The sequence below is a fragment of the Chelon labrosus genome, assembly GCF_963514085.1.
Source record: "Chelon labrosus genome assembly, chromosome: 9".
In the NCBI taxonomy this organism is placed as follows: domain Eukaryota; kingdom Metazoa; phylum Chordata; class Actinopteri; order Mugiliformes; family Mugilidae; genus Chelon; species Chelon labrosus.
In genome coordinates, this window is record NC_140359.1 from 5572787 (window position 1) to 5589821 (window position 17035).

Genomic DNA, 17035 nt, shown 5'->3' on the forward strand with positions numbered 1-17035 from the left:
AGAACACATGCAATCGGAGAAGTTCTCACAGCAGCTTCTGTATTTGAATTGATTGATAATGACACCAACAGCAGATATCAGCAATGACATTGTAAATGGGGCACAAGCTTGATGCCTGTGTTGTGCCTAATAAAATATCACAACCGTTAAATGTCACAACACACTGTAAAATATCCATCCAAAGTCCAAGGTCCAAGTCTTCAGATTTCTTGCCTTATGCGTCCAATTCAGTTGACACAGTATCACTGTGGAAACACAGAGTCTGCCATTTTAGAAACAAATCTGTTTTTAAAATATTTTAAAATATATGTTTTTAAAGTATTTACTACAGAGGGCCTTTGTCACTTTGCCATGATTTAAATGGGTTTTTACTAGAAGACATTGAATGCAGCATTATGACATTAACTCAATTTGTCTGTATCCCTAAAGGAATACAGACAATTGTTTATTGCATAAATCTTTCATTTGCAGTGCTTAATACAGTCACATAATGAATCTGTACTATCATTATTTGATTTATAGTGTTAACCATTCCACACACAAATGCTGCTTTTCCTTTGTAGTCACTAAAAACATGTTCACTTTAAAACAATAAAACCAATTAAAAAAAAACACCAAGCATTTAAACGCCTGCCCAAGTGAAGACACCATATAAACTAACTCAACCCTGAGGAAGACTTCAATAATTTATCTGGCTGGAGTGAGATTATGAGGTCATAAACAAATACAAACACAATCTTCAACAGTTTATCAGCAGCATACTGTCAATGCCTAAAGCTAACACATTAGCTGGTGGCCTTCTGGCCATTCATTCAAGTTTTTAAAATGTCCTGATACATTCCACTCTGATTTTATAATCCCATTTCCACACGCTATAAGTCATTATCAGTAGCGCACATTCAACTCAGACTCGCTGGCGCTGCTGCTGCTACTGCTGCTATGTTTCCTCCGCTGCCGTCCTCCATCGGACTTCCATCCGAGGTTTTCGGATGGGTTGAGGACCTCCGCTCCGGTCTCGATGCCCAGTACCTGCCTCTGCACCAGCTTGCAGTAGAGCCCACCACTGGCCATCAGCTGACTGTGAGACCCCTGTTCGGCCACGCAGCCCTTGTCGATCACTATGATGTTGTCTGCCTTCTCTACCGTGCTGAGCCGATGGGCGATCACTAACACCGTGTGCTCCTGCATGATGTTGTTCAGAGCCTGCTGAACCTGCAGTGGAAATGGCAGATTCACAGGGCAGTTACTCAGATAAATCAATAGCTCTAAACATAATTCTTTTATTCCCACATTACAGGATTGCCTTATGTTTAACAGCTACTTTACACCAGCTTTCAGTAACTCTTGCAGCGTACTTACAATGTGTTCACTTTCTGCATCCAGAGCGCTGGTCGCCTCGTCCAGGATAAGAACACGGGGCTTGCGGATGAGAGCTCTTGCGATGGCCACCCTTTGTTTTTGGCCTCCTGATAACTGTGTGCCCTTCTCTCCAACACCTCAGAGAGAAACAAGTAATTAATTTGCAGAACTGCATTACACAGATGATAAAATGCTCATTTTCCTTTTTAATAACAAAATGTATGGACATTATTAACTATATAATGTAGAGAGATGACACAAATATTGCACATCAGAATCAGTAGGACAGGGCTGATCAGAAATTTGTCAAATGAATTGCTAACTTCTTTTCTTGCCTCTATTAGAGACCTCACAGTTAGTTCAATACAAAAATGTAAATCTTTCAAATGATTCATTATTTAAATGATTCTCTGCAGGGATCTTGGCATCATGTGCGTCCTGCTCCTGAAGTGCTAGCTTACCGAGCATTTCCACAAATACCATGCATAAATAGCCGGCCTAGCAATGAACAGATTTAATATTTACTTGTGTTGTAGCCTTCAGTGAGCGAGGTGATGAAATCGTGAGCGTTAGCTTTGATGGCAGCCTGCACCACAGCCTCTGTGGGGACGTCAGTTAGGCCATAGACGATGTTCTCCTTCACAGTCCGGGCAAACAGCACAGGCTCTTGACCCACAAGGGCCACCTGCACACATTACAAAGTAACAAACAGAAGCATTTATGAGTGAAAGGCAACAAAGAACAATGATTTCTTTCTACGAGACAGAGTTGTATTCGTATCCAAAGCCTGACATATCATATTCCTTTATGCCACAAAGCTCCATTGTGTCCATGCTCCATCAGTGAGGCACATTGTGGCAGAGGCCTACATTATTACATTAACATTATTTCAACTTTCATACTTCAGTAAAACTCATTACAGCACCACAAACACAGATATTTTAGGAAATTGTTTCCTAAATATCTTCAACAGGAACTGATAGCTTAGACGGGCAAACACATGGTTATTTGGCAACAAGACAAGTGGAGTTTAGCAGGTCGTCATGCAGAACTCTACAGTACACGTCGACTGACCTTGGAGTGGAGGTAGTCATGCTGGAAGGAGTAGACAGGCTTTCCATCCAGCAGCACTTGGCCTTGCTGAGGAAGGTAGAAATTTTCGAGCAGACTCACACAGGAGCTCTTTCCGCTGCCCGAAGGTCCCACCAGGGCGGTCACCTCTCCGGGCCGCAGGGTAAATGACACTCCCTGCAAAAGGAAAACATTCGGAAGGTGATTTTCCACAAAGGTAAAAACAGACTAGCTACTGATAGGCTACGCATCTTTAGAGAATTCTGTTACTAGTATCTGATATTATTTGCACAGAAGTTGTTTATCTGTGAGTGTGGTCATTATTGGGTTCAAATGTAACACAGGGTGGGAGCAAGAACACTTCATACAAACCTTAAGAATCTCAGTATCAGGGCGGGTTGGGTAGGCAAATGAAATGTCTTTAAACTCAACCAGACCGGTGCATGTTTCTGGAGCCTCTGTGCCTTCAGGTGGGTGATTGGGTTTTCTGTCCAGATACTCGAAAACCTTCTCAGCAGCTCCAACTCCCTGCATGAGGCCGGTGTATACCGATGCAATGCTCTGAAAAATGAAAAAGGCAGCGACTTACTGCGCTGTTTGTTTTCATACAAAGATATTTTAGTAGAAAACAACAGCAGATGCAGCACCTCAAGACATTCTCCCAGCTCAAGCATGTATATGAAGAAGGATATCAAGGAACCGCTGCTCATCTGACCGGAAATCACAAGGTGGCCCCCGTAGTAGAGGATAGCAACCTCCAGAGCAAGCTCCGAGATCTGAAAGACACACACAAAGTCTACTGATGCCTGCATACAGATATCAATGAATACATAGTGCTGATGAAACTTAAGCATTAAGACTTATTTCAAGAGGCAACTGCTGGTACCTACAGAACTGGACCACACATAGCAAGCGTAGGCCAAGGCTTGTTTTTTGTTGAGCTGGAACATGACCAGGAGCTTGGCGTAGTAGGATTCGGCCTCCCCGCGCTCGTTGGCAAAGCTGCGTACTGTCCTCATGGATGAGATGGTTTCCTCTGCCACTTTATTGGCCTCTGCAAGGGTTGTTTGGACCTCTTTGGCTAGTTTCTGGAATAAATAGAAAAAAAAAAATAGATGCTCCTTTATATGTTTTCCATTTAAATCATTACTTTAATGTAGACTTCCAATTTAGCTACAATCAGAATCTCATGCTATGATCAAATAAGGATTAGAAAAATGCATCCATAAGCTGCAATAATTGTTCTGGACATTTTGAGCTCAACAAAAGGAAACAGAAAAATTAAAGCCTGAGCAGCAACAAGCATGCTTCAGGCTTGACGAGGCCGAGCAAATTCAATTCAGCTAGCAGAATACTGAGAATAATTACTTTTGTTCAATCTACTCACTGTTTGCACAGAGAAGAACAGTCCTCTCAGCAGCTTTTTCCAAACACCGACGCAAATACAACTTGGTAACCAATGTGTAACCATGCATTAAAAACGCTGGTATTTGCACACACTTAATCAGTTTCAGTGCTAACCAAGTCTACAGGTCTTCTAAGTTTTTCAATGTGATTGGACCTCCACACTGCTATATTGTGGCTAATCTAGTAATATAGGAAATTGGGATAAAGGGTAGGAGCCCTCTGATTGGTGGTCAGCAGACCAATCAGAAGGCCAACAAAGAGTCAGTTACAATACTACCTTAAACTGATTTTTCTTTGGAAGCATTTGTACATCTTTGCCAGTTATTTGTAAATTAATACTAAGTTTCATATTCCTAGCGCGTTCCAGCTCACAGCAATTTAATAATAATAAAGATGCGCAAATAAGAAAACTACTTTGCCTTGTAATATTCTCCATAAAGATTAGAGACGAGGGCAATGAAAGGGAATCCCATGATGGTCACCAGCGTGAGCTTCCAGGACATCCCAAACATGAAGATGAAGAAGCCAACACCCTTGACGATGCTCCGCAGGAAGATGTTGATGTTCTGGGAGATGAGGTCGCTCACCTGGGTGGTGTCAGCTGACAGGCGCGAAAGGATGTCACCTGCAGGGCGACACAGGCGTGTGCTAACATTAGAAGAATGTGAGATGGAGAGGAGGAATCAGTGGCTGAGTGTATTAGTGAGTGCTCCCACTTAACCAGTGTGGTTTTCATCAAAAAAGGCAATTTCCTGCCTCATCAGAGTTCTGAAGAGGTGGTTCCTGAGCCTAAGGTTTAATCTTGCAAATATCAGGGTGAAGACTCCTCCCCTCACTCCCATTGCAAGTGAACTGAGGAGACAAAAAAAGGCTGCAGTGAGGTCATTCACTCTGGCGTTTTCACAGTTATTTATTTATTTATTTATAACCTTTATTTAACCAGATAAAAAACCCATTGAGATCAAGACCTCTTTCACAAGGGTGACCTGGCCAAGAAAGGCAGCAGCACACGTCATGGTAATCAGGACAGACAAACAACAATAACAAACAACCAGTAAAAGATGAAACATGAAAATATATAAAATTTAAGATGCGAGAAATAAAGTGCAGAGGTTGTAGGTACAGTAAAAGTTAAGAACATAGGCACTGTTCGAACGATTTCCATTGAAGTTTTTTTAAAATAGAGCGGAAAGCTTCCAGTGAAACAAGTTCTGACATTTTCAGTTCAGATTGGAGGGCATTCCAAGCAGAGGGGGCAGAGAAGCTGAATGCTTTTTTACCCATTTCAGTTCGAACACGAGGAACAGTAAGATGCAGAATGTCATTCGATCTCAGGGCATAACGGCTTTTAGTTCTCTGAAGAAAAGTGCATAAATACATGGGAACCAAGCCAAGAAGAGCCTTATAAACTAAAGTCAACCAGTGTGTATAGCGTCTTATGTCCAGGGAAGGCATGCCAGCTTTTGCATACAGTTCACAGTGGTGGGTGAGGCGGCTACAACCAGTGATAAACCTCAGAGCACAGTGATAGACAGGAGTCAAGGACTGAAGGCAGCTGGTTGAAGCTGACATATACACAAGATCTCCATAATCAAGCACAGGCAAGAAAGTAGCTGACATCAGAAACTTCCGAGCTCTAAGGGAAAAACATGATTTGTTTCTGTAATAGAAACCAAGCTTCACCCGTAATTTGGAGATCAAATTTTTAACATGCAACTTGAATGAAAGCTCCTCATCAATAATGAGTCCCAGGTACTTATAGCTGGTAACCAGCTCTAGAGTTTCACCCCGGACAGTTCTGATTTTGGGGGTATTCTCCAAGGGAACAGATGACATTGAGAAAATCATTAGTTTGGATTTATCAGCATTTAAAACCAGCTTCAATTTCTCCAAACAAATCTGCACTTCATCAAAGGCGGACTGCAAAAATTCAAATGCCTGAGCAATCGAGTGTGAGCAGCAGTAAATTACAGTGTCATCTGCATAAAGATGGTATGAGGCATTTGACATGTTTGCACAGAGATCATTTATTTAAATTGTGAACAGAATGGGTCCTAAGACTGAGCCTTGAGGTACACCTTTTGTGACCTCAAGAAAGGTGGAGCTAACTCCAGCCATCCGAACACATTGTGTTCTATTTGCCAAATAATCAGCAAACCAAGAGGCAGCTTGTTTGGAGATGCCATTCTTGAAGAGAGTTTCCAACAGAATATTGTGATCCACAGTATCAAATGCCTTAGACAGGTCAATGAACAGAGCCACACAAAACTTTTTTGAGTCCAATGCCTCAAACACATCGTTAAGGACTTTTAGAGCAGCAGTAGCAGTGCTGTGCTTCTTCCTAAACCCTGACTGAAGGGGATTTAGAATGTTCCTCAGTTCCAAGAAGTCCTTCAGTTGATCACAGATCAATTTTTCAAATACTTTGGCTAAAATACATAATTTTGAAATAGGCCTGTAATTGTTAACAAGTGAGGGTTCACCACCTTTTAGCAGTGGGAGGACAAAAGCAGATTTCCAAACTTTAGGAAGTTTGTTTGTACTGAGACTTAGATTAAAAATACTCGTTAGAGGCTCAGCAATTAAGTCAGCAGCCAGCTTTAGAAAAAATGGATCCAAACTATCTGGACCAGCTGATTTTTTGGAGTCCAAATTTTTTAGCGCACTATGGACCTCAGAAATAGACACAGGTTCAAAATGAAAAGAACAATCAACAGGGAGACAGCTTTCAACAGAAGGTTCATCAGTTAAAATGGTGCTTTTAGAATCACTGTTAAAAAAATCAAACAAGTGCCCTGCTGAGATAAAATGTTCATTAAAATAATTTAACATGGCACATTTATCGGTCAGGTTTCCAGTGTCTTTGACCAAAAAGTTCGGCAGTTCATTAGAGGGCATAGCACCAGAAACAGATCTCACAACGTTCCAAAATTTCCTGGGATCATTTAAATTTTTGGTGGTTTCAGATAAATAAAATTCTGATTTAGCCCTCTTAATTAAGGAGGTACATTTGTTGCGGAGTTGACGAAAATTGAGCCAATCAGCCTCCAGTTTTGTTTTTCGTGCTCTGGCCCATGCAAGATCTCTTTCTTTGAGGAGGTTTCCAATTTCAGTGGAAAACCATTGATTGTTTCGCCCCTTTATCCTAAACTTACGTAAGGGAGCATGTTTATTGATTAACTTTAAAAATTCAGAATGAAAGAAATTATGCACATGTGACACACGACACCCTCACAACTAGTCAAGCAGCTTTGACATATGTCACTAAACCGGCACTCTGCCTTTCCTGACTTCATGTACTGTCCTACCCAATGTGACAAAAATGATAGTTACCAGGACAATAACTCAAATATTAGGAACACTAACATAAATAATATTTCATATATTTTGTATTGGTCTGTAATTGTAGGGACCCTGTTCTAAGGATCACAGTGAAGGTGCAGCACGGTACATCCAACCAGTCCAGCCACCCTTAAACGCTGACTCGCCCCGGCAGAAGACAAACTGTAGGCACTCACCTGGCGAAGGCCAGAGCTGTCAATATAATCACAGGTTTAGCAAAGTACTCCATGCTCTGGTGAACCACAATGCTGTCTATGGCTTTCCCATAGTAGAAGGGAATGAAGGCTTCACCTGCAGGAGAAGAGAGAGAGACCATGATTCAATACTAGGTCTGGAAGACGTTTGTTTTCAAATGAATTCAGAAGAATTTGTGAGTTGTGACAACTAACCAACTAACAGTTTCTAAACCAGTAAAAGAGTTTAGTCATAGTCTTGTTTCGAGGGTTTTGGAATTTAGTCCACCGTTCAAAGAGCACTGTTTGAAGCAGTATTCACCAGCTTATCTTTAAGACCTTTTTAATGCCACAGTGGATGATTTTTAGTACCGTTTATTTATGGTCAAACTGGCTGAAGAAGGAAGAAGGACGGCAAACAATAAGCCCTTACGTTACTTGATAATGTAGGCATATGAATTACTGACATTTATGTTAAAATGAAAGTAATCAATTTACGTCATCTGCAGGCAGGTACAGATTAGTGAACGAGAACTCCTGACTAGAGTCCGTATATACAGTTAATAAGGTCATGGTCCTGTTCAGACCTGATATTAAAGTAGCGATCAGATCAGAAGGGGCCAGTACAGGTGGGAGCAAACTCGAGACGCACTGAAGCCACACAAGTGATAAGATCAACGTCCTGGCTACGTTGACGGACCTCGACTGACGTCCTCTTACGCAAGTGTATTTCTGACTCATTCATTTGGAAAAACAAACAAACAAAAAAATCACCAGACAATGCTGAAGTGTTGTATAATCATTAGCAGAGGGAGCATTTCAATATATTTTGTCCTTGTAGCTGTTAACTACAGTAGAGTTCAGTTAAAAGCCTACAATATAATAAAAACTAAAACAAATCAAAACTGGGACAAAACCACCACAAAGACACACACAGTACGTATATTATATACTACTATGATGTAGGGACCTAGGGACCTCAGATAAGTGAAAAAGGGCACCCATTCCAGGGCGCTCTTTTTCCAGGAGCAAAATTACGTGGTATGAACCAATGTTTCGCGGCCTTCTGAAAAACCCTGCATGATATACAAGGTTAATATATAACTTGAACTGCACCTATAAATGCCTTTGATACAGTACTACAGTTGCCTCTACTTAGCAGCTTTTGTTAATATATAAAAGTGTTGTATAATCTGGCATGAGTCACATAAGCATGTAGTCTGTACGCAAACACATTTACCACAGAAAGACAAGCTATGGTAACACTTTGCCCTTAAGTGTAAACAGTGTGACTGGGTTAAGGACTCACACACTGCATAGATGAGGAGGAAGAGCATAGCTACAGAAAGCTGTCCACTGTCCTTTTTGCAATACGTCAGCAGGCGTCCAAGTGTAGCCCCAGAGCTGCTCTTCTTCTCCTTCTCCTTCTCCTTCCTCCCGTCCTCTTCCTTCTTCCTCTCGCATCCCACCGCATCCCGCTCCTCCTCACCACCTGCCTGCACCAGGCTCTCCGTGTCCTCAGAGCCCCTTCCTCCTCCACTACTGCTGCTGCTGCTAAGACTACTCACCGCGTGGGACTGCTTCCCCATCTGCCTCCAAAGCAGCGCGACGCCCAGAGAGGAGGCACAAGTCCAACATATCAGGCTCAGGAACCACGACTGCTGGATCAGAGGCTCCAGCTCTGACAGCATGAGCAGCTTGGCTAAAGCGTAGGTGATGATGATCAGGCAGATGAGGATGACGAGGGTGGTTAATTTTGCAACCCTCGGCGGGCCATCCACTTTGTTCCATGTCACCCCTATGGAGGCTCCAAGGAGGAGGCAGGCTCGGAGCAGCACAGTGCCCCAGAGGTCCAAGGAGGACACGAGGATGTTAAAGTCCAGAGCATCATCTGTGAATATGGCCAAGTGTGCTCCATGTGTGTACAGGACAGTGGTGATTGTAACATCCAGTAGTATGAATAACACAGTGCAGCTCACAGCTACTTTGAGGCCCATGCCCGAGTAAAGTTATAGGAATCACCAGTATTTAACTCTGGCTTTTCAAAACAAAATTAAAAGTTGTTAACCAGGAAATGTATTCTAAGCTTACATTCACATTCATAACAGAAAATAAATAATTCAATAATACCCTATGGTTTTTAAGAACAGATTAATATTTTACTCGTTAATATTACTTTTATATTTTAAGCAATGCACTTCCGGTCATACGCTGCCCGGTCTTCTAGCTACTATAAACTAGTTCTGTAATAACAATGAAAATACAAGCTGTCAGTACGCCATTAAAGAATTTCGCATAAGGTTGCAACACCAGTCTAACACTTCCCCACTACACCGTTAGCTGGCTGTGATAATCAGCTAGTAGCATGTGCAGAGCTGTGTTGGGACAGGTTAACAAATGTTTCTATGTTTCTATGTTTGTTCGGTCTTTTTACAGCCCCGCCGAATGTCCACAGGGGTATTAACTAACTTACTGTACCGTCTCTTTGTTTGTAACGAAATGCACAATCGACAATGAGACAACGTCCATGCCTCCCACTAAGTCAACTAAGTTAGGTATGTAAGAAATATTAACCTAGACACCGGTATCGAAGATCGTCTCTGACATGGAAGATACACACTCGGCATCAATTTAATTATGGTAAAGGAATCCCACACAAAACACGATCGGTGACCGTTTCGATTCTCAGATAATGGTGCAGAGTGATATGTTACGTTATTTTCCATTTCTCTGGCGCATTACTGTTGTTGCGGAAGTGACCGCAGCGTGCATCCTCCCAGCAGTACCGTAGTGAGTGTTCAAGAGCAGTGGGTTCAAAAGTATCTTAATAGTGTTTAAAAGAATACTAGTAAGATAAAACAGTCTAAGTCACAATCACATTTTCTCTCGAGAGTGTTTGTCATGAATTCATAATTTGTTACTACAAATAACATTTTAAGTTTATACAAGAGTATATTAATATTCGTTGTCCTATAATAGTAAACGCACCCTAAAAGTTACATTACCCAAAGGAAATTCTTGTTTGTGTGTGTGAATATTCTCAGTCATAACTAAAATTAAAACTAAAACTAAGACGACGGGAGTTGTTTGAGTTTTCTCGGGGCTGTTTCATCATCATCCAAGTGAATTCTTAAGTTCTAAATGATTGGTAGTGAATTTAAGTTTTTATTAGGAACATCTTTTGAGGGGTGCATCCCTGCAACTCAGTGGGGTTTGTTAATAATCCAGTTCTCACCTGGAGTTAGAGGAATTTAACCTTCTGTTTTTCTCAGTTAATGAACAGGAATCTCAGGTGGTGTCCTGTTTTTCACAGTTAAGGTACTCTTAACATCTGTCCCCAGACGTTTCACTCACACTTACACCTAGAGATTGGAGGGTCTGGTTGTAAATGGGTCACTGGGTCAATACCAGTGAAGGGAATAACGGCGTTACGAACGGCGTTATTTTTTTCAGTAACGAGTAATGTAACTAAGTACTATTTCCTCCGTTACAACGCCGTTACCGTTACCGACAGTTAAATGTGGTGCGTTACTTGCGCTGTCAGCCAGCCACAAGAGCTGCAAAGGTGTTTTTTTCCCCCCCTCTGCGTGGGGTGTTGGGGGGGGGGGGGGGGTGTTTGCATACAAATGCGCGCATAGCAGTATCACACAAGCCATCAGAGATAGCCTGCAGCAATGGAGAGTTCGGAGCATTCAGAGGTAAAGTTGCCGTTTTCAAGGTGGAAGTATAGGCACTATACTAGGTGAAAGGCAAGAACGTACACGTGAAGTGTACATTACGCTCAGAAAAAAAATCTTATTCTTAGACATATTTGAACATATTCTTTTTTTTTCTTTTTTTTAAAGTAACGCAATAGTTACTTTCCCTGGTAACTAGTTACTTTTATAGTGGAGTAATTCAGTTAATAACTCAGTTACTTTTTGGGAGAAGTAACAAATAACTATAACTAATTACTTTTTAAAAGTGGCATGCCCAACTGGTCAATACTAATTGAGAGAAAAACAGCAGGCCAATCTTCACATATTTCTCTAATTGCTGGCAAGCACGGGGTCAATAACAGCCTCTAGCTATGTGAGTTTCTGGTGGGCACCACTCACATACATTCCTAATAATAAAAACTAAACTCCCCACCAGTCATTTGCCATTAAAGAAGCTACTTGGATAAAATGTCTTCAAGAAAACTCAGCAAGTCCAGTTCCCTTCTTTTAGCATTGTTTTTGGATATATGTGTAGGATGTATAAAGAATATTTATCTGCAAACTATTAACACCCACCTCCTTCTAAAATGGAATGCAATAATGTTATATATTGACACTTAAATGACTGTGAAATATGAAAGTGGCTCTCAGTAGGGACAAACTTGCAGAGAATTTACTCTCAATTCTGCAGTCACTGTTTGTACAAAGAGCACATTTAATGTCAGTTCTCAGAAACCACAGCTTTCTTGTTTTGTTCCGACTCCTTCTGCTCTCAATGGCATGGCAACAGCAGGCAGCTGTTTTTAGTCAAAGAATTAATGAATAAAATCTCAGTAAAAGACTCTTGGTCAGACAAGCTATTAAGTGTAGATAGTGATGTGCCACGTGTTAGTTTAGTGCTTAATTCAACTCTGGGAGTTTCGGTCTCTGGGTTGTGTAAAGTGTCTTGAGACTATTTATTACTGTTACTATACAATTAAAACAAAATCGACTGACTTACAGGCATTTCATTTTTGGAGGGTATAAGTTTGTTATACACAGGAACAGACTAATATTCAAAATAGCTACAGTCTCTGCCACAATTTAGTTGAGTTTCAGCATTCATTCAAGATTTGTCCACAAATATAAAATAACACCAGGTATTACGTAGATTAAATTAATAAAGGACACAGAAGAGTGTCCTGATTTGTATCCATTTATTTAAACAAAATATATATATTTTCCCATCATAATAAACCACACAAAGTCCATACAAATGAAACAATACTTTTATTCTCAAGTATTGTAGCTTAAAAATCGATTGTATGACAAAGTGAAAACAATAAGTTAACATTCATTTCATGGGAAACAACTCTTTCTGTGGGGAAACGGGGGAAAAGAGCTCAGCAACATCTGGGCCAGGGGTTACTAAAGTGTCTTTGACCAGTTCAATCAGCCCACACCGCCTTCAGCTGGTGTATGTATTAAAACACTATTGCGCGCATTTCACCAACACCTAGATTTCAATTTTCTTCTCTGTCATCCTCTGGTCCTCTGAACCTAAGATGTCCTCTTCAGTGGACGTCCGATTCAGCCAAGTGATAGCCTAAGTCCGCCTTTATGTCCTCTGAGCTGCTTTGTTCAGTGGCCAGCACCGTCTCAACAGGAAAAGACAAATACAAACTCTCTTTCACTTTTTTAGAAGACGGCGAGTCGCCTGCAACAAATAGGGGATCTGAGATTTTAAAGGTCATGGGCAGCATGCTGTGTGTCCTGCGTTTAGCGTTCTTCTTCTTCTCCTGTTTGTAGGCTGCGTTCATATTGGCTATCACCTGGAAGCAAAACACACACGTAACAAGAGATGTAAAGACAAGACAAAACAAATGTATAAAACAGTTTTGATAAATGTATAACAGAAAAGCATGTATGTGTGTTAAAGCTAGATATATGGTTGAGCGTTACTTCTAAATGCGGGTACAGCGTAGCCTCACATGTACCTCACCCAAAACGTGACTACACATTGTGGTGATGCAGACCATAAATGCATTTCCTCTCAGAACAAGCATGGACTATTTCCTCTGATTCCACCTCTTACACACCATCACACATCTTCACTCTCTTGTGTTCTGCAGTGATTTCAGGAGAAGGGGTGAAGAAGTCCCTGTCTGCTTCTGTGTGTGTTTGCATATTTGCTTTTTCAACCAGCGATCCAATCTACTTCACCCTCAGTGGGTGCATCACCGGGGACCTGAGGAAGCGCAGTGTCGGGTGTGAAGTCATTTGGATGAGAGGTCTTCATGCTGTTGCTATAAATTGTTTTCTGTTACACTTTCTCAACATATTTTCACTGACGTCCTCAGCGGGCCTTTGTCATCAGGGGGCAGTGACTGCACGTTCACAACTGCTTTCAATTACGTTTTCGGTGGGCCTTCACAGCCCACGGCTCACTGACTGACACACTTTCAATCTTTCGCTGGTTGCATGGATGAGTGGTTCCCGTAAAAACTGCAAGCCACAGTCAGATATGTTTTGAACGGGCGCTGCGGGTCAATAAGGTAATTAACGTATATGTCCGCATCTGCAGCTTGTTCAGCTGATAAGTGGACAAAAAAAACTATTAAGGTGACTTTAAAGATCCTGGCATTTAAGTATGGATCATCTTCAAGATGCCAAATAATCTAACACCTCTTTCTGCCTTTTTATCATTTCAAAAATACTTTTCTTTCTGTAATCAATAAGATTTGACTTGTTTTCAGTAAATAATTGAAAGACAAATCACTGGTGTCACTTCAGTTTAAGTGGACCAAATCAACATTCATCACTCTTAAACCGTTAAATTCAGAATGAAGCCTAAAGGCTATGGTTGTTTTCACCACAGGATCACTTTATAGGAGAAATGATCATACCACCTCTGTCAGTGTATATAAGGGCATGTGACAAGTGATCTCAAAGATGTTCATTTAAGTAAACATCTGTTATGCCACTGTGTATTGACAAATTAGTTAGATCAGTGGTGGCTGAGCCTGATGAAGTATTTTTTATATTTACATTATTATGAACTGGGTGTATCTGGCAACATTCCAGGATATAAATGCTCAAATGTCATCAAATGACAAGGGGTCCAGATGTTGCTGTTAAAGCTAAAACCAAATATTTCCTAACCAATATAAAAGCATTTAACTGGTGAAAAGTGATTTTTATTATGATCAACAGACAGAGTGAGCTGTCAGATGAAGAACTGCAGGCAACAGGATGCATAATATCAACCTCCTGGTTGCTCACACCATAATGGAAGTTATTGCCTTACTCCTTTATTAAAGCAAACAATAATTAGATTTTGCTGCCCTTAGAATTGTATTACCTGTAGTACTACACCACCAGGTGTCTCCAAAACAACCAGAAGTGAAATGTTTAAGACTGTCACTTTAAACATGAAGATGTGAGGACCACCATTCCTGAAGTCTGTGTGCATTAAAAGATTTAAGCTCCAACGCCAGTATCTCTTTTGATCTGGAAAATAAAATCATGTGACTCACCAGCTGCTTAACAGAGTTCTGCTGCTCCTGCATTATGTTCATATAAGTCGAGGCCTTCTCCTGCTCTGGCTCGTCACAGTTCAGTAGGCTCAGCGTTGTCTGGAAGAAAATAAATCACATTTAATAAGCAGAAAACAAACAACGCAGTGAGAAACGACTTATTTCCTGTGGTCTCACTTCGTTTGGTAAATTGGCTACCCTGTTGAACATGAGAGAGTAAGGGGTGAACTTGGTCGTGGGGTTGGTGGAGGTCCTGAACAGTAACAGCACTGGGTCCAGAAAGTCATCCCATTCGGTCTGCTTCTCGGTTACCATCTGCACTATGGCTTCCTTCAGCAGAGGGCTCGTGCAGTCGTGGAGCGGGTTGGTTTGAGGCTGGCCCAGAGGAGAAACCTTCTGCAAGATGCTCCACCTTTCGCACAGCAGCTTTGTCACCTAGAAAACACCCTCATCAGAAATGACATCTCAATTGTGAATAAATTTGTCCCTGTTGTCTCACCTCGTCACAGAAGTCTGCATTCTGTGTGCACACTATTGTTTTAGGAGCACCAAACCTGATGAATGAAGAGCAATGGTTAGACTAAACATAGTGACCCATAATTAAAACCACTGGACCATTAACAGAGGATCATGAACATTAATACATACATACAGTGGAGTATTTATACCTGTATATGCATTTAGAGATGCACCTTGCAACTGACAGAGCATCTGTCTTCTGCACCGGAAAAGCTTCTGGCCACTTAGTGAAGTAATCGATGACAACAATCACACTTTTGTTGCCTTGCTCTGTCTCTGGGAAAGGCCCTGAAGAAGAGAAGAGAAACATGACAGATGTGTGGAAAAAAATGATCCCGTAGAAATGATATCATTTGATGAAAAGAACCAAAGCCAATACCTATAATGTCAATCCCAACAATATCCCAAGGAGCGTCCACTTTTATGGGTCGCACAGTCCTTGCCAGGTTTTTACTCCTCTCAGTGTGCTGGCATGTCTCACATACTTTAATCTGAAAAAGTTGTCACAAAGGTTATTATTATCACGTCCCACTGACACTAACACGGCACCATGCATGTCATAATGTACAGTACGGACCCAGTCCACCACGTCCTTGATGATCCCCAGCCAGTAGTATTTGCTCTGGATCCTGTGGACGGTTTTCTTTTGGCCCAGGTGATGGCCGATGTCGTCGAAGTGACAGTCGAGAAAAATCTGCCTCTTCCTCTCTGCCTCAATCACCACCTCCCTCTTCTCTTCTTTCTTGGGTCCCACATAGTACAGCTTTCCCTCTTTAACACAGACATGAATGAAGTGAATGTGTTTTATTGCAAGCAGAGGACTACTATAGACTGCAGACAAATCCTACCATACTGCATTCAAAAACGTACACATTTAATGTCGTATTATTGGCTAGGAAAGGGAGAAACCAAAGTTTACCATAACTTTTGACTTCCTGCAAGCAGTTGAAGTCCATTCTTCAATTCGGCATATATACTCTTTACCAAACAAAACCCACTCAATCCTATTCCCATAACCCCTTTCCACCAAACTAAATTAGCAAGCATCAAAGGTTTACAAAAGGTTTTGACATAAGGCTAGCTGTATTGAACTACTTTTAAATAATCCGAACTTTCTACAGGCTCCTTATGTTTCTTTTGAAATGATACTGTGTGCCCGGCACCATATAAAGTTTCTTATAAGTAAGTTTACTTTAAATTTGCAGCTTTTGTGACCGGAAGTTGGTGATGCCGACAGATGGCTACAGGAGAAGAGCACTACTATACAGTCTGTTTTCAACTATTAAATTTACCCACTTACCGTCAATGATAAATTTCTGTGCGTATCTTTTGAGGTTCTTTTTTCGTAAAGGATTCATCGTCTGAGGAAAACATCCTTTAGCCACAAACGTATAAATGTCACCGAGTTTGTTGGAGCTGGACTCAACCACCTCCTCCTCGGCCACCTGCAACGACTCCACGCTTAACATTTCAGACTCTACTACTAGTTATCAAAGCGGACTGTAAACCTAGTTAAACATATTCAGCAGCAGTGCTAGCTACTGCTAACAAAATCATTGACTGTATATACAGCAACATCTCTCTGATCTCAACTGTTACAGAGTGGGCCCGCCTCCTTTTCTTCTTCTACGTTTACGGGGTCAGTATTCTTTTTTTCTATTAGTGCCCCCTTCTGGGCACAAATGGTACTTGTTTTTATTAACAGTTTAGAATAGAATAGAATAGAATAGAATAGAATAGAATAGAATGTAGATGTACAACGAAATGAAAGGCGACCTGAGGTCCCCCTTACGTGCATTAGAAGTATTGGAATAAAAATAAATTTAAAAAAGTAAAGGAAATGTATATATATATAAAAATAATAGTACTGCAAACCACAGCATCCAAATGAAGTTTAATCCATAGCTCTCTGTTATTTCAAACAAATGCTGATTACCATAACCTTCAAGAA

The 17035-nt window shown here is 41.1% G+C and overlaps 2 protein-coding genes across 3 annotated transcripts; both read right to left on the reverse strand.

The window, feature by feature from the left end:
• Nucleotides 1–158: 158 nt before the first annotated feature.
• abcb9 (ATP-binding cassette, sub-family B (MDR/TAP), member 9) lies at nt 159–10166 on the reverse strand. Its single transcript, XM_084550852.1, has 11 exons — nt 8662–10166; nt 7356–7470; nt 4559–4689; nt 4257–4462; nt 3321–3518; nt 3078–3206; nt 2803–2991; nt 2434–2607; nt 1885–2044; nt 1360–1496; nt 159–1212 (listed from the first exon to the last, which is right to left on the reverse strand). Exons 1-11 carry the CDS (start codon nt 9347–9349, stop codon nt 886–888), a joined length of 2454 nt encoding a protein of 817 aa, XP_084406978.1. The 5' UTR covers nt 9350–10166; the 3' UTR covers nt 159–885.
• A 1996-nt stretch (nt 10167–12162) lies between these two features.
• On the reverse strand, nt 12163–16714 carry LOC311493641 (gypsy retrotransposon integrase-like protein 1). Of its 2 annotated transcripts, none has more exons than XM_084552376.1 (8): nt 16385–16714; nt 15662–15855; nt 15464–15575; nt 15258–15372; nt 15065–15119; nt 14743–15000; nt 14566–14664; nt 12163–12861 (listed from the first exon to the last, which is right to left on the reverse strand). In XM_084552376.1, the coding sequence occupies exons 1-8, from the start codon at nt 16551–16553 to the stop codon at nt 12604–12606; spliced, it is 1260 nt and encodes a 419-aa protein (XP_084408502.1). In that variant the 5' UTR covers nt 16554–16714; the 3' UTR covers nt 12163–12603. The 2 variants fall into 2 exon arrangements, with proteins under 2 accessions (XP_084408502.1, XP_084408501.1); XM_084552375.1 differs by having other exon boundaries at nt 12166–12861; nt 15234–15372.
• Between the last annotated feature and the right edge of the window lie 321 nt (nt 16715–17035).

Coding starts and splice junctions, on each gene's coding strand:
- abcb9 (XM_084550852.1), bottom strand. CDS start 9,349: ATGGGCCTCAAAGTAGCTGTGAGCTGCACTGTGTTATTCATACTACTG. Junction 3,519..4,256: donor TTTATGGAGAATATTACAAG/GCAAAGTAGTTT, acceptor TATTTATTCCAG/AAACTAGCCAAAGAGGTCCA. Junction 1,213..1,359: donor ATGCAGAAAGTGAACACATT/GTAAGTACGCTG, acceptor TTTCCACTGCAG/GTTCAGCAGGCTCTGAACAA.
- LOC311493641 (XM_084552375.1), bottom strand. CDS start 16,553: ATGTTAAGCGTGGAGTCGTTGCAGGTGGCCGAGGAGGAGGTGGTTGAG. Junction 15,576..15,661: donor TCAAGGACGTGGTGGACTGG/GTCCGTACTGTA, acceptor CAACTTTTTCAG/ATTAAAGTATGTGAGACATG. Junction 12,862..14,565: donor AGAACTCTGTTAAGCAGCTG/GTGAGTCACATG, acceptor TTTTGCTTCCAG/GTGATAGCCAATATGAACGC.